The sequence below is a fragment of the Vicugna pacos genome, chromosome 9 (genome assembly GCF_048564905.1).
Source record: "Vicugna pacos chromosome 9, VicPac4, whole genome shotgun sequence".
NCBI classification, from domain to species: domain Eukaryota; kingdom Metazoa; phylum Chordata; class Mammalia; order Artiodactyla; family Camelidae; genus Vicugna; species Vicugna pacos.
The window spans coordinates 54169951-54196471 of NC_132995.1; the positions used below are offsets into that span (position 1 = coordinate 54169951).

Below are 26521 nucleotides of genomic sequence, written 5' to 3' on the forward strand. Positions count from 1 at the left end.
ACAGCTTGCTCAGTGAGGAAAGCCAGGATTCAGGCTGATGAGTTATTTTGTAGTTATTTGTACAATGGGAAGCATTTCATCACTAAGACTGTATCCAGAGAGCGTATGTTCTTTATAAAACTGTTAGCATGGATAGAAAAATCAGGATTCTGTAGGAAAAAATGTGAGATAACTTATGGAGGAGAAAGAGTGCTGCTCAACTGCACTGGCCCACAGAGACACAGGAATCTCTTCATGCACTTAAACAAGCTGTAGGCCCGTGCCTGCCCCTAACATTGTGTAATAATACAGAGACCTTTAATTTACAGGATAAAGTGAATGAAGATGATGACAATGACCACAGCTTATCAGGAAAATCTAGCTTTGGGCTTTGGGAGTTGCAAATGGATTTGTATACAAGAGCAGTATGTGATTTTGGAAGACAACTTAGCAACATATTTGATTAAAATGGCCATTGAATATTTAGTCCATGTGCTGCCAATCACTTGATAGAGTGACTAGCCTACTTTGACTCTCGCCAACACTGACAATTTGAGAAAGGTCAAGGACTGACAGAAGAGCACATCCCCGCAGGAGTGGAGATACTTGTGACTTCAAGTAAGTCAAGTACCTTTTGTGAGCCTTTGGGTTCATCATTGTAGAGTGAGGAAATTTGGCACATTTTGTTTTTTCCCCCACAGAATTTGCGGCCCCACAGACAGCAGAAAATTGATTTCTTTGAAGCCTCTTCTGCGTCTCACACACCAATGGCATTAAGCAGTGTGGTTGGAGGATGACTTGGGGTCGGGAGAAGGTAAGCTTTCCTAAGTGGCTGATGCAGTCTTCCGTCTTTAACCTTGACACAAATGCTCCGGGGCACTTGGTCACACCCATTTCACCCTCAAGTCAGGTTAGTGCAGCAGCTAAACTGAAGGGACTGATGCTTCTGAGTGTCTCCTAAATCTCAGGGTCACCCGACCCAGGTGCTGAGAAAGTGAGGACTTCCTTTAGAACATCACTTTCCCCTGCCTGCCTGTCTTTCTCTTCTCAAGCTAATCTTCTATGTCCCTGAGCACAAGGGCACACAAACGCTGAGGATCATCAGCCTTCCCTGACCCATGACCTTGAACTTACCATGTTTTATTTTTCAGATCTAGACCAGGGCAGTGGCACGTGTAAAACTCAAAGAGATCTGTCAAAGCAAGTTGCACGAACACTGCTTTGGATCCCTTTCTGTTCGATATGTGGGTGAAGTGGATGAATATAGAAGAGCAGCGTCATGCTGACAAGTCTTTCCAAATAGATGGTCTCTATTCAATGACATAAACAGAAGTTGCTTTTATCATTTAGACAGCTTGGAGACAGATTTTGTGGGACTACAACGCAATTCAATGAAATGGGTGTGAGAAGTATAAAATGTAGTGTTTAGTGACATTGCAAAAAACAGCAAATAGAGCAATCCACACCTAGAGGAGGAGTTTAGAAGACTGGCACGTGAAACCTGACGTACGTTTATGGAGCCAAGAAGCTGTCCAAGTGAGATGAGGATCTGACCTAACAAGGGATGCAGTGAACAGAATATTGAGTCAGGACGGAAAACACTGTTTAAATGAATTATTCATTCACATGATACAATATTCTGCTCTTTGTCCTACAGTTTTTGTGATTTACACAAAACTGGCAAAGACCCAGAGGACAATGTCGTGTCATTCTACAAGTCTGCCATCTTTCACGGTGAAAAAGCCTTAAAATGTGTGAGCACTTAATGAGAAAGTGGTGTGACTTTATGACAGCCTTTAAGAAAATAAGACTTTCAAGGAAACACTTTATCTCTTGATATTTTTATAGACACAGGAGACAACACGAGAACTATGCTTGGATGACTTTTGGGAAGAGATAGGTTGGTGGTATCAGCACAAGTGTAGAAAGCGATTAAGAGTGGCTGGAGAAGGAGTGTCCCCATAGGTGGCGTCGTTCATGAGACCCCAAGCGGCGTGGCCTAGGCAACTGGAAGGCAGGGGCCCCCAGGATTCCATGCCCCTCCCCCACCGTCCAGTTCTGTTATTGCAACTGCAGGCGGTTACCTGGCACGCCAGGGCCCGCTCCATCACTCCTGTTAGAGTCTGCGCAGCAGGCAGTGCCTGGGGCCCTGAGCTCTGTGCTCTTGAACGTCGTTTGTGTGGTTCGAGACCCTCAAGTGTTGTGAGCTGGTGATCCAGTTGTTGCCAACAGTAAGTTAAGTACTCCCGTTGTTGTCATGCCTCAATCCTGATTAAATTTATGTGGCTTCACTTGTTTTTAATCCATCATATGCTGCGTTTCTTCTCCCCAGCCCCCAGCTCTACATCCTCTACCTCACGTCACCATGGCAGAATGTCTTGGCCCTTTATGTGGTCCGAGGGCAGAAGTTACACTGTTGGAGATCAACCAGGAGCTGCACTTAGAGCTGACCAAACAGAAGCAGGACTTCCGAGATCTCACCCAGAAATTCCTTGTATGCCAAGCTACTACCTACTACCTGGCCAACCAGCTGCAGAAATACAGTAAGTCCTAAGGGTCATGGTCAGCAACATGGGGAATGATCACTTTCTTCCCTCTCAGAAACGGAAACTCTCCAGACTTTCCCTTGCACCCCTTTGTCAGCATAAATGTCATTCTGAGCACAAGGCAGGAAAGGTAGAAGTAGCTATTTGACCCTCATTTCCCTGAGGATGGGAAAACTGCGGCACAAAGAGTTGAGCAAATGTTCCAGGTGTGTAGTGAGCTGTAGTGTGCGACTAGAGTTCAAATCCCAGTTCTTGATGCCTCGTGAGATCTCTCTACAACAAGCTAAACTCTGTCCATTGGAATCTTTGCTGAGGTGTATCTGGTCTTGCATCACTGTCGCCTAAACGTCTGGGACTAATGACTGCCCTCAGCAAGCTTCCCTGAGGTCACCGTGGCAAAGCACTGTGCCAGTTACACTGAGGTCATGTGGTGACAGCACACACTGGGGGAAGCAGTGATAGCACCTGCTTTGAAGGAGCTAAAGGATGAGCCAAGTCCTCGTGGAAACCGTGGTCTCGATGAGTGATACCATTCAGACAGGGGCTCCCTGGTGAGAGGGAAGCTGAGTTTCCTGGGTGGAGGGTCTCCTTCCAGAATCCCAGGAGGTCATGTGACACCCTGTGTTGAGAGTCCGGATGTTTTCTGGAGAAATCTGACAATCTGCATCACCCAGTTTGTCTCTTGCTGTGCTGGTGAAACTTTGGTGATGTGGGTCAGCAGGAAATCCAGGCGACCTTGAAGGCTGGATCATGAGACATGTGGCCAAAATGAGAATGAGGGTAAGTGGGGGAGAACACCATCCCTAGTAAAACCCACAGCAGTATGTGGGGCAGGCCCTTCCTAGTGCAGAGAAGATCAGAGACTCTCGGCCAGGCTTCCTGGGCTCATAATCCATGCTGCATTTCTTTCTGTGCCTCAGTTACCCTCTCTGTCCATCCAGTGTTGCTGCATGTTTGAGATGCAAACAATAGTAAATTCTTGTAAAACTCTTACAACAGTGCAGGCAGATTGTAAAGACACTTCCTAGCATTGCAACTTGGACTAACACAGATTATCCTAGTATTTTGGCTCATGTCTTTCACGTCCTTATAGTTTTATGCAACATATTTCACACAAGTGTATCCAGAAGAATTTTCTTTACCCTTTGAGGTACTTCTTCATTACTGAAATCCCAGCACAAGGGAACCATGAGTCCATTAGTCCTAGGGTCCATCCCAACCACACAGGAAGCCACCACTTCATGCCCGTGCTCGGTGTTTCACCTCTGAGGTTGCAAGTTTTGGTAGAGTGGCCCGTGATTCAGGGTCAGTCTCAGGAGATGTGAATTCTGACCTTTGCTAATGCCACTTTGTCTTCTTTACTTCCTTTCTGTGCCTTGGAGTTTCTCGTTCCTCAGCTCTGAAATGGGGACTAATGGAATGCCATGCAGTCGGGAGGCTGAGGAATGAGACGTGGAAATCCCTGCCTAGAGCCTTGTAGCAGGGTTACCTCTGACCTTGGGCTGGACCCTGCCTCCTCCCTGGAGGGCAGTGAGCACAGCAGGGTGTGCAGCTTTCCCCTGAGGCAGCGTCTCTGTTTCCTCAGAGTGTGAAGAGTGCAAGGACATCATTGAATCCGTGCTGGGGGAGAAGCTGCAGTTTCGGGTGGTGACGTTGGCAGAGAAGCTGGCAGAGAAGCTGGCAGAGAAGCCAGTGCTAGCTGATGAGAGGTTCAGGTAAGGAGGGCTCTGTGCAGGGGGGCTGGTGGGAAGTGTAGGCCTGTCCGAAGTGGGGCCGCGAGCGACTTTGGGCCAGGGGAGTGCAGAAATGGACATCACATTACATGAAATTCACCAGATTCAAATCCAGTGAACAAGTCAGTGGCCTTTGGAACCTTCACCACGTTGTGCAACCAGTACCTCACTGACCTCTGAATCACAGTCCCCTCCTGAATCACTACACCTTGTCATCCTTCCTTGACTCTCTCATTCTCCTGTGCTTTCCACTTGTCACCAGCTGGACGTGTCCACACCATGTATGACTTTGTGACACTCACTGCCCAACATACCCTACATGGATCTTTACATGCAAATGGGCATGGCTCCGTGAGACACTGAACAGACAGCATCATGAAGCAGGCTTAGGAAGACATTAGGGTTTGTTGCCAGAAGAAGAAGATGACTGGGACGTAACGGAATCTTAGAAGAGTATCCCTGATACAGAGGAAGCCTTTGTTATACCATTTGTCTCCTCTTTCCACAGGACATTCCCCCCATATGTGCCAGAATTCTGCTCTGATGGCTCCTCGGGGATGTTCTCACAGAATTGCCTTTGAAACCTCTGACCACGTATCATCCAACTGTGCATTTTAACACCGTCTCTTCTATCTCTTCTTAGGGAATACGATACCCTAATTCGCTCTCAGGCACGAGAGCTGACCGAGTTACGGAGGAAATTACGGGACGGGAGAGAAGACTCTGTCCTGCTCATCCAGCAGCTGAAGGACATCCTCACCCACGATGACCTGGACAACAACCAGGGACAGGGCTTCCAAGAGCAGCTGACCAAGGGACGCAGGCTGGCAGAGCGCCTTGCCCGCAAGCTCAGCCCAGGTAACGTGGCCACAGGCTCTGATAGCGCTGAGCCTCTCAGGCAAAGCTTCCTGGCTCATAAGAGACTCCTCACCTCGACTAGGAGTGTGCTGTTTCCATGTTTCATTTTGGGGAGCATGACAGGACCAGGACTGGCTGAGTGGGAGGACAGAGGAGAAATGCACAAGATAGAGGTCACAGTGTTTCAACGACCTGCTTCCCCCTGATGGACAGTGGCCTTTGGGGCAAGAGAGCATCCCCCGGGGTTAAAGCCCGGGAAGGAGGATGTGACAGGGGGTAGCTTGTGGGAGTGGAAAGTGCCCTGCGCTATGCATCAAAGTTCCCAGACTCCAGCCTGAGTGTTGCCTTTACTGACTGTGAGCGAGTGATTGATTTTCCCTATTTCAGTGTCTAGTTCCTCTTCTGTACAATGGATCAAACGGTCTGTTGATGGTGCTGCAGTGATTAATCTGGGAATCTTCATGAATCAGTTCAGAAAAAGAGAAGCCCTTCACTGTGTAGGGTTGGATTGGGCACTGAACGTTGCTGAAGTTGTGTTGGGAAATATGTTTCAGTGCGCAATTTCCATAGAGAGAATTTCCACTGATAACACTCAGAGAGCATGTGAAGTTCCCAGGATCCATGCACGTGGAGGCATGTGGGACAGGGTCGTTTTCCTCTTCTTTCACAAAGCAGAGGATCTCTATGAGAGCCGTGAAAGGGTGTACAGCCTGTGTCTAGGGAGAACTTTTTGGCCGGATAGATGAATGTGTTGTAGAGGTTGAGATGGGAGGTGGACACTTGTACAGTGGTATAGGGAACAAAGACCATTTAAATGTTGACCCCATGTCAGGTAGAGGGGACGGGATTGTCATCCAGCTGTTTGGTGTCACACTGAACGATGGATCAGACATCTGGACCAGGCCAATTATTTAAAGACATTGCATTGGAACTTGAGCACAGCAGTGACTCATACAAAAATATTTATGTTCCCATGGCCATATATAGCCATTCTGATTGCAGTCTGTGAACTGGGGAAAAGCTGACTGGATATTTGTGAATTTGTTCGCAGAAGTTGATGAAGATGAGGAATATAAACTGGAAGAAGAAACACTCACCCCCAGGTAACCATGAAGTCTTAGGCACCGGTAATGGGTAGGTGAGCTACGGAGAGGGTAGAAGAAAGATGAAGACATGAGGGCAAGACAGTGTCATGTAGCAGATGTGAGAAACGCAAGCCTGCAGATTGCATTGATTGATTTCAATCACCCAGCATGGAAGCGGCCCTTTCACTTGGTTGTCTGCTGTCTCTGTGGCCCTTGTAGCTACGGCCCAAGAGAATGTACCACCTTTAGGGTTTCCTGCGCACACAGAGACTATGGATACTCTCCTAAATGAACACTAAGATGAGATAAATAAGTACTTTTACAGAGTTTTCAGTGCTTGTTAGTAAGGAAGGTAGCAATGGAATCAGCAAAGGAGGAACTCAAAAAATAAAGCACCAATAAAACTGCTAGAAAAAAGTGTAGTTCTCGTGTGGCACCAGTAAGAGAAAGGCTTTAGAGGCCTTTCTGTTCCTAAATAGAAGGGATAATATCTCTGAGGCCCTAGAATACCTTGAGAGTTAGAATCACTTGACTACCTTATCTTAAACTGAATATGATAGAGGCCGATGGCAATAACACCTGGTGTGGCGGTTCACTTGTGCTTCGTGATCGTGATAGGACCACACTGGGATGTTTGAATCTCATTCCTCATCACATGTTGTGTGGCCAGTGCACCGAGCAACTACTGGTCTCTCCCTCTGCCACCCCCTGACAGCCACACTCTGCTTGACATCAAGAAGAATAGTTAGTTCCCTCTTTCTGAGGACTGACAACTTTCCTTTTCATGACTACATCCTATGCCCTCAATCAAAATCAGTTATGACAACATGGTGTCCGATGGACATAGCTGAATTTTCTGTCATCCCTTTCCCACCTGGCACAGCACAGAGCTAGAGGCACCTGAGAAGGAGGAGGTGCTCCTGGAGTCCCAGGATGAATGTGTTTTGAATCCTTCACTTCTCCAAGAGGGATCTGACCGCACCCAGCTAGACAGTGAAGGCAAATTTGCACTCGATGAAGAGAAAGTTGGCCGTGCTCCGGATGTTGCTGGTGATTGCTCCGATGTTCCAGAGGGTGAAATTCCAACTGACCTCCCAGGTAGCCTTTCTATTTTTGTTCCCCCACACACCGTGTAGTCTGAAGAAAGTCTTCTCTGAAGGTAGACCCTAGTGGCACATATTGCTTTAGCCCAGAAACAGGATGGATTATGGCAGACAGACATCATGTGAGCCAGGAAGCCTCGATCCCTTTCTAGGCCCAATTCTTGCATCTGTGACCCTGGAGCCAAAGTCAGGCCCTGGGACCCAAGTCAGCGGTGACAAAGTGTCCCCCGCCTTGGCAGAACATCCGGAGGAAGTGTCTCTCAGACATCGTTTGTGTGAAGTGCGTCTTCCAACCTATAGTGATCTAACTGTTCCTTTTGGACAGTGTCCCTGGCCTTTCTTTGCCCGAGCAAACAGAGTGGTAGCCTCGCCTATATGTTAGGTCATGTGGTGTCTCTGGCTTCACTGATGTCTGTGCAAGTCTTCATCTTCCTGATGTTGGCTTCTCTTAGGTAAGTAGCTGGTTAAAACCCAGGAAAGAACCAAGTGTTCCTGTCCCTTGCTCGGATGTTTCCATGAAGTAAGGCTGGGCTCTGGCAGTCTCTCCAGCCTTGAATGCCCATGGTTTCTGTGTAGCACCAGATTTTCCCATGGATTTCAAGGTTTGTAAAATTTATCTGGTCTCAAGCAGAAATTCCTCCATAGCATCAGCAACCGCATTATGTGACAGAATTAGCCAATACTGTAAATAAAACTTCTTAGCTGATTTCTTGGACCTTTGGAAAAATACACTCTTTACTAGACAGAGTCGTAAGTTGTGGTATTTGAAGAACGCTCAAGTAGATCAGCCAGAGTACTTGAGCGAAACATGTTTCATCATTCCTGTCCAATTCTGATGAGACTCAAGTGTTGTGAAATGTCTCTCCTAAAATTTTCCTGTTGTTGCACTGAGAATATTAATGTCCTTGTGGTACCTGTGTTCACTGAGTTGGTATGTGTGATGTGTGATTTGTTTATGGTGACCTTCTGTCTCTGAATTTCTTACCAGAAAATCAGAATGAGTGTGTCGAAGCAGCTGGACAAGAGCCAATGACCCCCAGGTAATTCTTAAGAATACTGGGCTGTTACTGTGAATGTTGACACCAGAAGACGTCAGATCCAGGGAAAAGAGAATGTGCTGAATATGACTGTCTCATCCATTCACTCGACAGCCAAACGTGCACTTGAGCAATGGTGTTTCTTTTCATTGTGGCAGTTGTGTGTGTTTAAATTTGTGACTCTCTCAAGTTTAGTCATGTACAGTGCTTTAAGCCAGGTCAACGAGCCAAACTTGGGGTTCCCTGTAGTCAGCTGCTGTCTTCTCTGTGGATAAAAGCAGGGTGAGATGCACATCTGTTTTGTAGCTGTTTGGTGTCAGCATCTGGATAAGTATTTGAGTGCAAGAGAAGAAAATACATTCATATTCTATAACAATGTAAGGAATTTTTGCTTGAATGCTGATTTATATTCTATATTTTCTCAAAAGATGTATTCACTTGAGCACTGCATATATAGTTCAACACAATATCTGCAAAGTGGACCCAGTATTTAGTCCTCTGTGTGTTCTGGGAGTCATGCCTGTAGCACACAGGGAGAGTCCGTTTCCTCCCTCAACAGCTGGTTGTGTGGCCAGGGCTCGGAGCGCCTCTTGCTCTCTCCTCTCTCCCTCTCCCACGCCATGGCGGCCACACTCTGCCTCACATATAGGAGAGTCACTTCCCTCTTTAAGGGGCCTTCCCTCTGGCTTTCTGTGACCACTACCTATGCTTTCCTTCCATAGCAGGTGATCTGATTAGGTGTCTAACCGTCTTAGTTAAATATTCTGTCATTCCTTTCCCACCTGGCACAGCACGGACCTACAGGAGTTTGAGAAGGATGAAGTGCTCCACAAATCCCAGGATGAAGGTGTTTGGGCTCCTTCCCTTCATCAGGAAGGTTCTGACGTCTGTGAGACTCACAGTGATGGAAAATTTGCATTTTATGAACAGAAAGTGATGTCTACCCTGGAGGGAGCCGGTGGTGGCCCCCATGTTAAAGAGGATGAAATTCCAAGTGACCTCCCAGGTAGTCTGCATTGTCTTTACCCCACACGATTTGTCTAGTCTATGAGAATTTGTTGACATGTATACATTATAAGCTTACATTATGTTTCGAATCAGGCCCTACTATTGCCTTCATTTGTTTCTTTATTTATTCGTTTGGTTATTTGCAGTATGTTTAGTGTACAACGTGTCAGTTTCTGGGTTACAGCATGATATTTCAGTCATACATATGCATACATATATTCATTTTTATATTCTTTTCCATTGTAGGTTACTACAAGATATTGAATAGAATTCCCTGTGCTATACGGAAGAAATTTGTTGTTTAACGTCCTTTATATATAATAGTTAATATTTGCACAACTGGAACTCCCAGTTTATCCCTTCTCTCACCCCCTTTCTCTCCAGCAACCATAAGTTTGTTTTGTATGTCTGTGAGTCTATTTCCGTTAGGCAGGTAACTTCATTAGTGTCTTCTTGTTTCTCGTTTATATTCCGTACATGAGTGATATCATGTGGTCCTTGTCTCTCTCTTTGTGGCTTACTTCCCTTGAACGAGCATCTCTAAATTCATCCATGTTGCTGCAAATGGCCCTATTTTATTCTTTTGTACGGCTGAGTAGTATTCCATTGTACAAATATGCCACAGACTCTTTATCCAGGTATCTGTGGATGGTCATTTAGGTTGTTTCCATGTCTTGGCGATCGTATACGGTGCTGCTATTAACATTGGGGTGCGTGTGTCTTTTCCAATTAGACTTCACTCTGGATGTATGCCCAGGATTGGAATTGCTGGATCATATGGTAAGTGTGTTTTTAGTTTTTGAGGAATCTCCAATCCTCTTTTCCTGTAATGGCTGCTCCAAACTGCATGTCCACCAATACTGTAGGAGGGTTCTCTTTTCTCCACACCCTTTCCAGCATTTAGGGTTTGTGAGCTTTTTCATAAAGGCCATTCTGACTGATGTGAGGTGATCCTTAATTGCAGTTTTGATTTGCATTTGTCTGATAATTAGCGGTATCCAACATGTTTTCATGTACCTCTTGGCCATTTGCATGTCTTCCTTGAAGAATTCCTTTTTAGGTCCTGTGCCCATTTTTGGATATGATTTTTTGGGTTTCTGTTGTTGTTGTTTTTAAGCTGTATGTGACGTTTGTATACCCTGGAAAGTCAACCGTTGTCAGTTGCATCATTTGCAACTATTTTCTCCCATTTCGTAGGTTATTGTTTTGTTTTTCTTTTGGTTCCCTTTGCTGTGCAAAAGCTTCTAGGTTTAATTACGTCCCATTTGTTAATTTTTGCTTTTTCTCATTTGCCTGGGTAGACTGCCCCAGGAAAACATTGCTAAGATTTATGTTCAAGAATAATTTGTCTATGATTTCTTCTCAGCGGTTTATAGTGTCTTGTCTTGTATTTAAGTGTTTAAGCCATTTTGATTTTATTTTTGTTTATAGTGTCCTCACGTCGTTGATATATGTGTGCCTGTCCAGTTTTCCCAACGCCGCTTGCTGAAGGGACTGTCTTTTCTCCATCGTATATTCTTGCCTCCGTTGTAGAAGATGACATGATTGTAATTCTGTGGGTTTATTTCTGGGCTCTCGATTCTGTTCCATACAATTGCCTTTAAAATAACACATTCCCTGAGTTAGTGAACATTACTCGATTCCTAGTCATGTTTGTCTCACTGGCCAATCACTAGACCAAAGGTGGTCCTACCAGACTCCCATAGAGCTCTCCAGTTGTGTCATAGGAAGTAACTTTCTGGTCTCCTAATTTTGAATGACTCTCTTATCTTGCGTTTCATGCTCTAATTTTGGTTCCTGAGCAGTGTCCTTGAGTTTCTATACCTGTCCTAGGGTGTTGGCAGTCTAGTTTATATCTTTGGAGATGTCACTTCTTTGATTGTTTGTGTCAACCCAAAAGTATCTCCTTCCATTTGTCTTATCTTATCCAGAGGCTTCAGAAACCTGAACGCAAGCACCACTATCATCTTTGGTATGTTTCTCTGAAGCAAGGCAGGGTCCTGGAACGTGCAACCAAATGAATGGCCACCCTTTCTTGGGGGCACTGAAGACCGTGTTGACTTGTGTTTAGATTCTGCTCATCAGTCTAATGTCAATGGAGAATGTATCTACCCCAGTAACAGACAGCATTTCAGATGGAAAAATTCTGAATATTAGTGCAAACTTCTAAGAAATAGCTAGGCAGTCCCTCAGGATCTGTGGGTAAAAGGATGTGGTTACTGTTTGCCTAGACTCAGGACATAGTGTGGGGACATCCTGTCATATTAAGGAGACGTGTCCAGGGGCTCAAGAAGCATACCAAGTGCCTTCTTCTAAGGTTCTGTCTAGGGCCTCCCGGAATATTTCTCCCACACTACCCCGTTACCACATTGCATACGTGCATGTTGCTGTGCTAAGTTTTGCATGGTATTGATCATAGGGAAGTGGGTTTTGCCCAATGTAACTGTTCTGTGAACTCATTTACAGAAAAGCAAAATGATCAAGATGGTGTGAAAGGAGCAGAGCCAATCGTCCCCAGGTAATTTTGAATATTTTTACCCTGTTGATAAAATGTGACTTCTGTAGTCCCCTAATCCAGGGTCAGCAGGAAGTGCTGAATACAACTGTATGGTCCACTTTGCCAACCAGAAATTACCTTTTTTGTAATCTTTTCTGCTTTCATTGTGCTACTTACATGGTTTCCTTTTCTAATTAACTTCTTACTTTGGTTTTCTTTTTGATACTCTGATTTTCATGCACTCATTTTTTCTCTCCTGTGTGATTGACAGAGTGAGATGCAAATCTGCTTTCTGCCTGTTTTGTGTTCGCATGTTGGCATGTGTTTGATAGCAAGAGTGTAAATAGACAGTAATAGAATTATATTCTGCGACAATAATCTTACAAAGAGGCCTTGGTAGCACGAGATTTCTGGGACACTAGGGTGCCCCCAAAGCTATATGCACTTTCTCTCTCCATGTAGCACTGAGTGCAATCGAAATGAAAGGGTGAAAGGCAATGTTACGTGGCCCTATGTGATGGGTCATGATTCTATGGTATAGAGAGAATCAGTCTCTTTCTTCATCAGCTTGTTATTTGGCCAGGGTCCTGAGCACCCACTGTCAATTCTGTCTCCTGCTCCTCTGAAAAAACACACACTGTCCCACCAGAAAAGATATCTTATCCTGCTTATTGGGTCAGCCTTCGGCTTCCTTCACCACTCAATTAAACATTCCATCGAAAGGAGAAAGGGGTCTAGATTTCTGATTGCTATTATGGTAATCTTTGGTCTCCCTACCCACTAGGCTCAGCACGGAGCTGCCGCAGGTGGTAGAGGATGACATCCCACTGCCCTCAGTGGAGGAATCCTATTTGATTTACTCAGTTCTTCGAAACCTGTCAGACTCCTTCTGGCCTTCTAGGAGCGCTGCCATCTACTCATTTGAGGGATTGGAACTCTCTTATGCTCGGGATGTCACCAGTGAGTACTTTTATCAGTATGATAAACCTCCAACTGGACTGCCAGGTGGACTTTGTGTCTTTTGTACTTCACACCTCTGGCGGTGCTGAGCTATGGCATCCCTGTGGGCACACCCTATAGAGATATATTGAGAAGGTTTAGGTCCCAGAATTGAGTTTTAAGCACAGACATCATGTGGGTCAGGGAGCTGTGCTCTCTTCCTCATCCCAGGGCAACCATATGCTTTGGGCCTCAAAGTAGATCACTGAACCCAAAGCAAGGGTGTCAATGTCACTCACCTCTGTGCCTTTGTACTGAGGTGCCTTTTTTCCTGATTCCCATCAAATGTCTCTTCTTACTTATAATCTTCTCATGTTCATACCCTAAAATACCCCTTGAGTTTCTATGCGTTTCAAAAGATGTTGACAGCCTTAACTACATCTCTGGATTTGTTGTTTCCCTGGGGTCACTGCTGTCATCCCCAGTGTCTGTCTCCTCTAACTTGACTGTCTTAGTGGAGCAGCAACCTGAACAGCAGGACACAAGCAGCTCTACCATCACCTTGCATGTATGTTTCCATGGAGTGCAGCTGAAGCCAGCATTTCCCCGCTCCATCGAGGGTTGATGTTTCTCTTTAGCAGAAAGCTCATTTTCATGCTAGGGTTTGTAGATTCCAACCAGTAGTCTGTTTTCAGTGTATAAATTCTGCTAAACCACCCAGCATACAGTGAGGGAAGGGCTGAATATCCTGGTATTCTTTTTAGAATGCAGATGGGCTATTCCTCAGAATCTGTGGGGAAAAGATACATTTCACTTTTGACTCAGACTTGGAAAGCGTGAGTGTGGTGAGGATCGACCTGACTGAGGAGAGACCGCCCAGTGATCAGGAAAGCAAACCCAGGCAGCTCCACGGGAGGCCACGGGAGGCCTCCTGGGATGTTCTTCTTCCATTATCCTCCCGTGCTTCTGGTGATACATTTTCCCTGCGATAGTATTGGATACCTCCGTATTAACATGTATAGTGGGATCTGATTAATGTTTCTTGCCCTGTCTGAATTGATCCATAGACAATCATACTGTTGTTGAGGAAGAGAAAGAACAAGGCTGCATACGTTCCAGGTAATTCTGAAGAATCATGGGTCTTTTGTTTCCTTTATGCTAATTAATGATTGATTGATTGATTGATTGATTGATATCAGAGTCTAGTCAGTTGACAATGTTGTGTCCATTTCTGTTCTATAGCGTAATAACGAATCATGGCTCTTAATTTAATGTTGACATATGGTGAGGTCAGATCCAGAGAAATGAGAAACTGCTGCAGATACCTCATTCTTCCATTCAGAAAACCACAGTGTGTCCCTGTAACAGTGCTGTCTGTTTTGACGGTGGTACTTTTATAAGCCCCTTTGATAATCTCCCTCAAAGAGAGTAACTGCTTTCAGTTGCTGCAGGGCTGCTTATTAGTTCCAGGATTTGTTGGCCTCCCCTCATCTCTCTTTTCATTTAAAGCAGCGGAAGATGCATATCGGCCTATGCCTCTTTGTTCTTACCACACTGACAAGTATTTCCTAAAAAGAAATATACCTAGAAAAAGGACACTCATGTCACATCTCAGTAGTAGAGAAATGGCATTGGAGACACAGGATTATGCTGCCAGAGTCTTGTTCACTCAGCTGTTGTATGTCAATTTCAACCAGCTTCGTGCAAGACTTCAAGCCTCCTTTGCAGTTTCTGAGTGTGTGTGTCCTCACTGTTGTGGACTGGGGTAGTTCTGTCTCCTTCGTCCGGAGCTCATTTTCTGGTCAGTGCTGGGACCACCTCCTGCTGTCTCTCCTATTCCCACTGTAAGCACACTCTGGCCCCAGATGGAGGACGATTGTTATATCTCCCTTTGTGGAGAATTTCCATTTGTTTTCTGCCACCAGTCCCTTAACACTCCCATCAAACCCAGCTAGGACCCTGTGTTCACTCATCCGTTTTGTTTAATCATCAGTCCGCCTGACTCCACAAGGCTCCTTAGTGAGCAGCCGGTGGGAGAAGAGAATGAAGACCCACAGGATTCACTGGATGAATGTTATTTGACTAGTTCAGTTGGCCATGACCTGTCAGACTCCTGTAGGCCTTACAGAGGTGTCTCATTCCCATGGGACCAACAGAGAGTCTTCTCAGCGCTTGTTGTAGATGGTGAGTACTCCCCTGGACAGGCCAGACAGCTCCTAATGGGTCCCCAGGTATCCTCTATAGTCTTTGTAGTCAACAACCTCTATAGATTATGTCAGTCATTTCTGTAAACAAGCCCTGAGACTTGTGTTGATTTGAATCAGGCTGTTGGATTTAATTTGCAGAAGGCATCATGTGAGTAAGAGAACTTTCCTTTCCCCACGTCTCAGGATGCCTTCTGTCACCTGGACCACCTTCACCATTGTAGGCTGTTGGAATCAAAAGGCTGGAGACGGGAAGTGAGATGTGTGGGATGTGGCCCAGCCCTGCCAGGCCATGATTCAGAATGGGCAGGAGAGGCCGAAATCCCCCACACAAATGGGCTGAGGTGAATGAATGGGACACATCAATTATCCTTGGATCCGTCCTCTTTGTGGCTTCTGATCATGGCCTGTGAACAGTGTGTACAGCTGTGATACTGGCAGTGAGGCCACAGGAGATCTGCTCTTTCGCCCCATCCGCCCTGATCAGGGAGAAATGCTGTAGGCACAGCACAAACACTTGATCTTTAAAGACAACTTCAGATTTTTTGGAGGCTCTTCTCTACTTTCCAAACTAATACTGTTGGGGATTTCTTGTGATGTTTGATGAAATATTTTGCCTTTTCCCATGCAAATGGAAAGAATTTTCAAAGCACAGTTTAATAAAACCCATTTGTTGGGAAAAGGGAGAGAAAACGAAATGAGGAAATGAAGCAGTGATATTTTAAAATAATGCTAGAATGTGATTCAAAATAGCATTTGAGCGTGGGTTTACTGGGTTTGAAATTGTTTCATATAATAAAGTTTTTAATTTCAGAGATGTTACCCTTCACACCAATGTGAATTATCAGTAAACCTTATTAAGTATCCTGAAATCCAGTGATTAATGATGAATAGACTGCCTGGATGGAATGAGAAGGGCACAAGAGGCTGAGAGCAGTGATTCTAGGAAAAGCCCAGGAAGCTCTACAAGGTCCTGGTGCAGGGCTGGGGTCAGGAGGGGCAGCTCACATCCAGGGAGGAGTTGGACAAGGGGGATGTGGGAAGTGATGTTCCCGAAGAAAGAGGGGTCGGAACATAGCAGGACAGTCCAGGCAAGGTGAGGATTTGAGTTCATGTAGGGAGAGTGGGGAGTACCAGTTTCCACAGGCTGAGTAAGACTGGTGAGACTGCTGATAGTGTGGAGAGACAGAATCAGACGGAGCAGTTAGAAGGAGGTTGGATCAGACACCCATGAGACTCAGACAGAGTGCGCCCTCTGGAAGACGACGTGGTAACAGACACAGGAGAGACACGTTTAAGAAACACTGAAACAAACCTTGTTGAGCAGGAGGGTCTTGAGGGCGGATCGGAGAGTGGAGCCCCACAGCAATGGGGAGCAGGCCCCGTGGGCCATGAGCCCACCTGAGCCTGACCTGGACTGGATGAGCTACTTGAGCTCTTTGGTTAGCCCACTTTCTGAGAATACGGATTCATTTCACGGTGAATGTAAACATGTGTGATGAGCAGCAGTGCCTGGTGCCCCTGCAGGGGGGTGTAATATAAGGAATGTGCACTGTATCATCTCCCAGAAGAACCAGACATCCTGATTCTGTAGCTTCCAGTAAGGGACTCAGACCTCAGCTACCCTAGTTACAGGTGCTCATATCCACCAGCCCACCCAGGACACATGTAGCCACAGGACGTATCCCCGTGTGGTGGCTGGAAGGCCAGTCAAAACACACGGGGAAGGGAGTTGAGAAGGCTCTAGAAGTGGGAAGAGTTCTCATAACTTGGTCCCCGTGCTATAGTCTCCCAAGTCCCTTTTCTAGTGGAATTTGAAGCCTTTAGGCCCTACTTCTCTTGTTACTTCTGTATTCTACTTAGACATCAACGATTCTTTGTCCTCCCTTCCCTGAGGCCTGTCCAGAACCTTGTCTCCAGGCTACAAGGAAAGGTCGCTAATAACAGACCCATAGTCATGACCTCATCTGCCTTCCAGTACCCTCTGGACCCAAGTGGGTGATTTTTGATCTCAGCGATGTTGCCGCCTCGCACCTGCCATCTCAGCGTCCCCAGGCACAGCCGTGAAAATGAAATCTCCTTCATGTCCATGACGTGTGCCTCTGTTGTCTGGCTGACTGGGTCGTCTCCGTGATAGGCAGCGACGGCAGAAATGGGTGTCATGGGAGGGGCTGACAAAGGGAAAGTTGCATTGGTCCTACTGAACTGTTCTCTCCTTTCAGGTGACTCCTGGGAGGACCGTCCCCAAGGGCCTTTGAGTTTCCAAGGGTCAGAGATGCAAGCTTCACAAGCACAACTGCAGACAAGCTCCCAGGTGACCCATCACCTGCAGCTGCAGCGGGACCAGCAGTTTGACTGTGGTGACGGCAACGCCAGGCTCGGCCTTTCCTCCACCGTGTGGGGCTTCACTGCCAACACTGAGTTTGGAGACCAATGGCCGCCCCTCCAAGGTAAGAAAGAAAAGGAAGCTGTAGTCCAAGAGCTGGTCGTTCCAGGGCTGGGGGTGGAGGAGACAGTGGGGCCTCTGCCATGCTCCTTTCATGTCCTCTCGAAATCCTCAGTGCCCTAACAGAGGGTAGGGAGCAAGAGCCTCAGATTTAGGGCCGGCTCTGCCCCAGGTCCTGGGTTTGCAAACGCCTGGTTTTTTAACTGAAGCAACTTATTTATCTTCTGAGGTATTCACTTCTTTTTTCCCTTATCTGACCTCCCGAAAGTTAAATCTGCCTTCCAGGGTTGTTTTCAGTGTTCAGAAACATAGTTCCCAGAGTCCCTGGTTCGATAAAACCTGCGTCAGCGCACCTGTGACTGTGTGTTCTCTACCCATGTATCTTGCTGGAGATTTCACACTTACACAGTGCGTGCAAATGCAGTCTCTCAGCTGAAATGCCGGACTTTGGATGGTCAAAACTTTCTCTAGACCCCGTCTTCCCTCGCTTTCTCAGGAAGGCACGTTTGCCAGTGTTCTCTTCTCATCATCCATCCTCAAGCCAATTTTCCCCTGTCAGGTGCACTCAGTAACAGTGAGTTTCTAACGTTATGTAGCAACGTAAAGACTGACCGTACACTTCAGTCTTCTGTTTCACATGGCGGTTGTTTTTCTGTTTTTAGCCCTATATTTAAAAGAAAGAACCACCTTTGTTGATGAGGTGAGCCCCTCAGGTTCTTTTCTGATACTCCATTTAATTTGTCCTCTTCACTCATCTCCACGGTCATGTCCTCAGTTTTCTTACCATGATCCCACTCTTCTCTGATTTTCGTAAATGAGCTTTCAAACCCTCACGTACATGTCATCTCAGTCGTATTCATCTTTCCCCTCTACTGCTCTCAGTATCTCCATTAGAGACTGGGCCCGCCTGGTGCTCATCTGTCAGGCAATGGCCTCATCTGAGAAATGAGGAGAGGGGAGGTGAGAGAAGAAGGAGCACCACTGACCACCTTACAAAGATCTCATGGGAAGGGCTCAGGGCATGTTAGGGATGTGTGGCCATGACAAGTGCCATTAGCCCTAGTGGTATTTCTTTGTGTTCCCTTCCCTCTGGTCTCTCTTTTTCTTGACCTTGCCTTCCTACATTCCTGGCCAGGAATAAGCCCCACTGGCTCAGTCGCTCTCTCTCCTGCTCACTTTCCCCGGAGGCCCGAGTATGAATCCAGGCATCACAACAGCTTTTGCTGCAAAGCCTAGTCTTCATGCCCTTTATTCTCATAATCGCCCAGATCTAATAGTTCATGTTACCACCTTACCTCTCTTATTCCTCTTATATGTTTCTTTTTCCTTTTTCAAAGTCAACTCATCAGAGGCTGTTACAATGATGCATTGCACATCTCAGTTCCAATATCCATTTCTTCCTTTATACACACACACACTTGTGAGAGTTTTTGTATGTTTTTTAAACATCTTCCATGCCTTATTTAGCTTGAGTATGTATAAACATTATATATAGCGTATGAACATATATATGGGAAACATATACTGATACACATATGTAACGATTTCCCGTTTGGGGCTTCCCCAGTTCTTTGCATGTTGAGGTTTTGTTTCAACATTGAATTTGTTTACTTTCTACAATCCCTTCCCTTCCAGTAGTATAACCTCTGAATGCCCTGATTTCCTTACCTTTGTCTTTTCTAACTGGGAAATTTTTGTTTTCATGAATTCTATTTTTCTTTAACAAATATTCTTTTGGCAACGTGAAGATGTTTTCCTCTTGGCAATCTTACCAGAAATACATAGTTTGGGGACGATCAACAAAAGTGAAAACTACCAAGGTGTCTCCACTGGCTTCACCTGGCAGGGACGTTGAGATGGCCTCTTTTGTTCCTGGACACTTTGCTTACTTGATGTTCCACTTGGAAGACGAGTAAGTCATTGTAAGGTCATGTATAACAGTGGATCCTGTTTTCTGTGGTTTTATCTTCAGAGCTGGATTTGGATGCTTCCATTGGAATGAAGAACCCCCCCAAGGTGGAGGGTGAGGGCTCAAGTGCCAGCCAACATGAGTGTCAAGTCTCTAGCAACAGCAATGCCTCCAGTGTCCTGAAACAGAAGATTCTGCGAAGAAAAGTGCTGCGCAGCAAGTGGAGAATTGCATGCAGATTCCCTGGCCTTCAAGCTTAGGGGACAGAGGTAATCACATCTAGGCCCTTCCATGTACGTCTTCCCTGTTGCTCCTCATCTAAGATTACAGCTCAGACTCCACTCTCTTTTCTCTTCCTTGTTCCTTCACTGAAGAGTTGATCCTACCTGCGTCTGGTCTTTCCTTGTTTTTCTGTGGGAGCTGCCACCCTGCTAGGCCCTTCAATCCCCACTTTCTGTTTGTACTGTGTGAACTCTGCTGTGTTCCTGCTGCTGCTGCTGCTGCCCTGGTACTTCTTCTCACCTCTACTCGTAGCTACTGGGAAGCCCGGCCCCGCGGTCCTCCTCATGAGAAGAGCGTCATTTAGGGCCCTGAACACGGGGTTCTTTGCCTGAAATCACACACTCCCTTGGTGTCATTGCCTTCCTTTCCCTACCCTTCCTCCCTCCACTCCACTGCCTCTTCCAGAATCACTGACGTCATGAATCACATGCACATGGGTTGGGTTTTGCAGAACACAGCTAGGACAACCTTCACTCCTCGACGTCTCCACGTGAATAAAATTGGTACAACTGAGGAATGAGAACCCTGGTTACAAGAACCAAATATAAATCTCTGTCATAGGTGGGAGCGCTGGACTGGCCTGGAGTCAGGTTTCTCGCCAGACACTGGTGGTCAGCTCTGTGCTAATGTCCATGGGGCTCCCAGTGCCTCACTGGAGCTGGCATTAGGTGGAGGACGGTAGATGGCACCCTAAAGGGACATTGGCCAAAAGCAGAGGCACAGGCCATGTGTTGACAGAACACAAAGAGCGTGACGTGCCTAGGGTTTCAGACCTCTCTTCCTTTTACTCACATGACTCTTACTACATGTTCAGTGAAAGTCCAGGAAAAAACATGGGCTGAGTTGGCATCTGACGCCAGGGAATCTAGGAGAGCATCACAGTGAATTAACCTGGGGCAGATTTATGAAGACTCAGGTATACAGGATACAAGAAGATCATTGCCTCAGGCAAGGCCGTTTGAGAAGGCAAGTGATTTCCTCTAGACTGTGAGAAGGAAGGTGAAAAAAATCTTCATGGCCAGCGGGACAGGAGTTCATGGTGGAAGTAATGAAGCGAAGGAAAAAGAAATGTGTGAAGTAGTGTAGTCTAGTGGGTAGCTCTAAATCTTGCTATCATGAAGAAACGCTGGGTGAGCTTGGATCTATCTAACATGAATGACTTGACCCAACCCCTTGATATTCTGATTCTAACGTTCTGAGGTGAGGTTTGGGCATTAGTATTTTGAAAAGCTCTGCTGACATGCATCTAGGGATTGAAGGACTATGGATCTGGTGGAATATCAGGAAGCAGTAGAGGAGTGTCCCAAGGATCCTTGCTCCAGACAGCAGTCTGTTTCTGAATGTATATGAGGGATGCTCAGCCCATCCCTCCCTGGGACATGTGAGAAAGGCAGCACTTCGGTCCAGGTCAAGGGCAATCAAAAGTCAGTTGGTTGCTGAGGAGCCAGCGGTGGGGATCTGGCTAAGACTCTGCAGCAGCTGTGAGGTGGCGTGTCCCCAAACACTGGTGGGGCGAGGACAGGGGACCCTAGATTCTGCACCACAGTCTGCACGTTTGTTTCAGGAGGGATTTCTTCTAACGTGTGGATCTCACTTTTCCCTTCAGCCAGCCTCGGGCTCGACCTTCAGCTCCTCCTATCAAGACGATCCCGGGCTGCTCTTGCCTCTTCCAAACATGTGGTCATCCCCCCAGGCGCAGCCATCAACAGAACCCAACAGAGACCCACATTTGATCCCTCTGTCATTCTCCTTGTCCCTCTATCTCTCCTCTGTCTCTGTATCTCTCTTCTGTCTCTCTTTCACAGCTACCCAGTATTTTAGCTACTCTGAACAGATATTCCAATTTGGAAGACACCGCATCATCAAATTTATTTTTCCTACTAGATGCAAAAAGTCTACAGCATGAAATCAAGTTCAAGTCCACACAGAACACTGCAGGGATCCTTTCCTGAGAATCATCATCACAACCACCAGCCCCATCCCATGATTATTATTGCAAAACACTGATTTGATGGGAGAACTCCCAGGCATCAGCCTCCAAACGTTACCCATTGAAAAGGAGACCAGCGCTTTGATGGATACTCAGCTTTGAGAGACCGTAATGCTCACTCCTCTCAATTGCCATCCTGTTCACACTGGCATCTGGAGCAGGTGGAAGAAGGCAACATGTCAGCCTGGACATTCTCTGCCACCAGATGGGCTGTGCTCGGTGCAGCCGGCTTTGAACATGCAGTGTCCGTGCTGAACAGGTTTCGTTCGAGTTTCATCACAAGGAAGTTATCAGACAACTGTAGAATCTAGACCATTGAACAGGACAACTGGCCTGTCTTTTTCAAGCTGCCAATGCCTCCACAAATGGGATCACAGAAAGGAGAAGAGTTATTTTGGGTTCCAAAGAACTAAAGAGATTGTGCTACTATATTTCTTTAGTTCTTTTGAGCCCAAAACCTCTCCTCACCTTACTGTGTTTGTCTTTAATGGTGGTGACATTGACTTGTTTGCAGAGGACAGGTCAGTTGTCTGGCTCAGAAGTCTACATTCTACAGTTGTCTGACCCTTCCTCATGATTAAACTCGGGCCTAGCCTTCTGCCAAGGGCACCACATAGTGCACACTGTGTGCTTCCTAGCACAGCCCCTCTGGAGATGAAGAATGTCCACTTTGCCTGTCACCACTCTTGTCATCTAAGCACTGAACATTTGGCTATAGAGGGAGGAGCCCGTGAGATCCGTACATTGGAACACACGTTTTTCTGTCTAGAATCAGTCATTTGACGAGTAGCTCTTCGAGAGTGTATAAAGATCTTATTCTATGATTCTCATTCTCTAACAAAGAAACAAAAAACCATTCTTTTACCGTCCCTGATCGATCCCTGATGTGTGTCAATGACCATATTTGTGTTTGTACAGCGGAACTTTTCCAAATCAGTCAGTTTATTTGTACTGCTGGCATTGTGCTGTGGAAAAGACAATCCCTACCCCTTCCATTTCATTAAAAAGTTCTTTGGAGTTTTACTGTGAAGTTGTGTATTTTTCAATTCAGTGTTATAATCTATGATTCTCCTGACTGATTTAGTAGGTATGGATATAAATTAATACAAACATTCCTGTTTCTCCTCTTCATTTTGATATCTTAAACTCTCCCACGTCTTTTAAGCTATATGTACCATTTGTAGCAGTTTGCATTCAATGTTTCTTTTCTCTCTGTTATTTTGTGTGTGCATATATTTGTGTGTGTGTTTTGTCTTGTATGTAGGAAAAACTAGATAGCTAGTGTTTAGCACTGCTGTAAAATCTTTGTCATCTTAGTCCCTTTGTATGTTGGCACCCATTTTTCACTTGAAGTAGAAATTTTGAATAATATATCTCAACTTCAACTTTTTACCAGTGTGACCATCAAGGACATTATTCTAGTTTTCTGTTTCCTTCTGTCTTTACCTACCACTTCTTATAATATTCTAGTATTCTTTCAACCTAGTCCAATGTGTACCCTTTACATACTATTTTTTCCCACCTTGTCCCCGCCCCCTCCCCATTTTGTGTTAACTTCAGAAAAAAGTAGGGTATGGACAAGAGCTGGAGGAAGAGCCCATGGAGGACTTTAGGGATCCCTACCTGCACAGGAGGGCTGCCCCACCTCAGGAGCGTCAGTGGCCTTCTCTCAGAGGTCCCAGGCCCCAACCAGGCTGCCCTGAAAGCATTGCCCATGAGACCCCAGCTTAAATCTATAATTATATCTATTCAGTGGTGACCAGGTGTTCAAAAGTCAGACTTTCCTCGGTCACTTCTTGACATGTAGCGTTCATTCTTCAGGATTTCTAATGGTGGAAATGTGGGCTCCTTAACTTTTGCGTATTATCTACTCATTTTCTCTTGCTTTGATACATGGACAGCTTGGCTGAATATGAAGGACGTGCCCACAATGACTTGCGTTGAGTTTTTAGAAAACATTGTCCTCCTCGGTAGATGTGTTGAGACGTGGAATGTAATCTGATTTTCTCCTACTCGGTGCCAAGGGAGGTCTGGAGCTTCACAGGAATTTTTTTCTTTAAAAAACAAATCATTCAGCCCTAATAGGATGGGTGTTAAAGTTGAACATGCCAGTCTATTTCTCCCAGATATCTATGACTTTCTCTCTGACCCCTTCCCAGTATCTTTGATCCATTCCCTTTCTGTTCAAAGCTTTCATTTTTGAATTCAATGTGCCCTATGATTGTAGGCATGTAAAATTCTTTATACATTTTCATTGAGCCTGTTTTTCAGAGATTTTTCTTTACTTCAGTTTTTCCCTAATTACTGCCAATTCTCGTTTCCTTATCGTGTCTAGTTTGTGTTCTGGGTTCCCTTTCTTGTCCGTGTGAGTCTGAGTGTGTGTGTGTGTGTGTGTGTGTGTGTGTGTGTGTGTGTGTGTGTGTGTATCTGGATCTAAAATAGGTTTAGTTTAGAATATTTATTTTAGAAATAGTTCCTGTTTCATATTTTTCTTGTTTTTGTTTGATTTTGAGAGAAGTCTTTTCATGAGCTGAAATCTCTAACTCTATTTTTGTTTTTCTCTAATGTCAACTTAGAAGAAATGTCTGCTCTGTGATTTTCATTTCCACCAGAGTAGGATTGACCTGTGTGAGACACAGCAGTTGTAGGTGGGATCTGATGAATCTTTAAGCAGCTTAGTCAGTTTGTTTTGTCTAGATCTCTTTGTCTTGTGCAATTACTTTAGCAGATGATAGCTTTTGAGGAAAGGCATGGTGTGTCTCCTGGTTCTGAGATTCTATTTTCTTCCAGTTGGACCTTGAATTTCTACTGGTTGCTTCATTCTTTCTCTTCACTACAAGCATGCAAAGGACATTACCTTCATCCAGGTCTCACCGTGGCCCCCACAATTGTGCCTCCTGAAGACTGTCACCCTCTGGTCCTCTGCACTGCCCAACCCCTTCCTGGCAACTCCCCAGTCGTCAGAGCTGTAGTCCACCAGGTCTCAGGCATGCTGTGAGTTTGTCCCCTTGCTCATTTGTAGGTAATTTTTCCTGCGTTCCCTCCTTAGGATTCCCTCCCTGCTGTCCTCTCCTCTGTGTGTACAGTCTTGGCTGCTCCCTCTACTGGTGTGTAGCCCCAAGCCCTGGCTAAATACAAACCACCAGGAGTCCAGTGTTCTGTGGCCCCTGGTTCTTCAGGGGAAGTGTTCTGCATGGTGTCATTGACTCTAGCTTAATCCCTAGCCCTCTGAAATCGGTGTTGAGGCATTCAGCTCCCATCATCGTGGTGGACTTGTTATCTCTCATCATTCAATTTCAAATGCAGAATTTCAATAGGACACAAAAATTGACAGGACATCAAACAACAACAGCAGAAATAACAGAAAAATACAACATAAAAGAATTAGAAAGAACAGAACATCCCCATCTTTGTAAGCCATCTTCCACAATTATCAAGTACTGGTGGAACTTATTTCACTACAATCCCACCTACTTACCTTTTCCTGTATTATTGAAGTAAATGTCAGACCTCACACTTCATCTGGAATTACAGCACTGTGTTCCCCTCCGTGAGGACTCTTTCTGAAATTTGTATCATAGTATTACTGCTGTTGGTAAATGGACTCAAACTTTTGAATATCATAAAATAGACAGTGTTCAAAGCTCCCATGGTTGTTTTTAAGTTAGTTTCTTTTTGGGGGTTCCAAAAACAAATCCACAAAGTGTAATCAGTAAGATATGTGTTAAGTCCCTGCATATACGTTTCTCCTGAGGTCCTCGCTCCCTCCCTCCTTCTTTCCTTCTCTCTCTCTTGCTGCTCCTGCTCCCGCTGTGTTCCTTGATCTCTTGCTCTCCTATGTTTGCAATTTATTTACTGAAATTACAGCCGTGTTTTTCTCTAGTAGCCCACAGCGTGAGTTTAGGCCCTGGGTATACATCCAGAGCAGCATTGTCCTAATAGAAAGAAGGTACACGCCACATATGTATTTAAACTTTTTCTAGTAGCTACACTGAAAACCAAGAAGTACACCATAATTGAGAAACAATCTTATACATAAGATACTTGAGTATCTATTGCTGCATATTAAAAGAACAGTAATTCTAAAGTATTAAAATTGTATTGAGTAGGAAAATTTTTACATACTCTGTTTTAAAATTTACATTTAAGTGAATTCCAATTAAGTAGAATTAAAATCCAGTTCCTCAGTCCTGCCAGCCATATTCTAAATATCCAGTAGCCCCATGGGTCTAGTCGCCACTGTGATGGTCCTGGGAGATATAGAGACTTACCAGGTTCATGTTTCACCTGTTGGCAAGATCACCTCAAAAGGGGTGTGTGCTCTCTGATCAGGAGGCATAACATGTCCTTTTTGATTCTTCTAAGGATATTAGCAGCCCTTTGATCCATTAACTGATTGTGTGGAGCAAAATGGTGCTATTCCATCATCACGAGTTACTTACCTGGACACTTGTATAGTGAGAAACTTCCCCGAAATCGTAAAGTCTGTACACTTAGTGGGACAGCCTGCAGCTTAATGAGCTAATTCCTCAACATTGTGTGTGGTCACCAATTAGTTTCTTTGCTTTTTCTTTCTTTGTTTTCCTGTGCTCATATGAAATCAAGGTTTCAATCACACTGAAGTCTTTCAATGCATTGCTATAGAGTCCTTCCTGATAGTCCAACTGTCCACTCTTTCAGCAGTGAAGGTGAACTTACCCTGACCCCTGCGTCCTTTTGCTAAGATTCTAATAGTCTTTGAGACCTTTCATGATGTCACTGGGACAAGCTGTTTCTGTTTCATCTTAAATATTTACTGCCCCTGACCTGGACTCAGTCCTTTCTATAAGACTCTGATGTCTTTATGTCAAACAGAGCATTCACAGAACAAACTGAATATCCCAGAGATACTCATTGGAATTGGTT

General features: G+C 45.3%; 1 protein-coding gene across 1 annotated transcript; it reads left to right on the forward strand.

Moving 5' to 3' along the window:
* Positions 1–735: 735 nt before the first annotated feature.
* Positions 736–22639, forward strand: LOC140698216 (NBPF family member NBPF4-like). Its single transcript, XM_072967869.1, has 15 exons — positions 736–793; positions 2312–2522; positions 4111–4240; positions 4902–5116; positions 6168–6219; positions 7085–7299; positions 8293–8344; positions 9133–9347; positions 11816–11867; positions 12631–12806; positions 13853–13904; positions 14779–14969; positions 17212–17439; positions 19408–19613; positions 21233–22639. The coding sequence occupies exons 1-14, from the start codon at positions 773–775 to the stop codon at positions 19602–19604; spliced, it is 2007 nt and encodes a 668-aa protein (XP_072823970.1). The 5' UTR covers positions 736–772; the 3' UTR covers positions 19605–19613; positions 21233–22639.
* Positions 22640–26521: the final 3882 nt, after the last annotated feature.

Coding starts and splice junctions, on each gene's coding strand:
- LOC140698216 (XM_072967869.1), top strand. CDS start 773: ATGACTTGGGGTCGGGAGAAG. Junction 13,905..14,778: donor CAAGGCTGCATACGTTCCAG/GTAATTCTGAAG, acceptor TTTAATCATCAG/TCCGCCTGACTCCACAAGGC. Junction 17,440..19,407: donor CCAATGGCCGCCCCTCCAAG/GTAAGAAAGAAA, acceptor TTTTATCTTCAG/AGCTGGATTTGGATGCTTCC.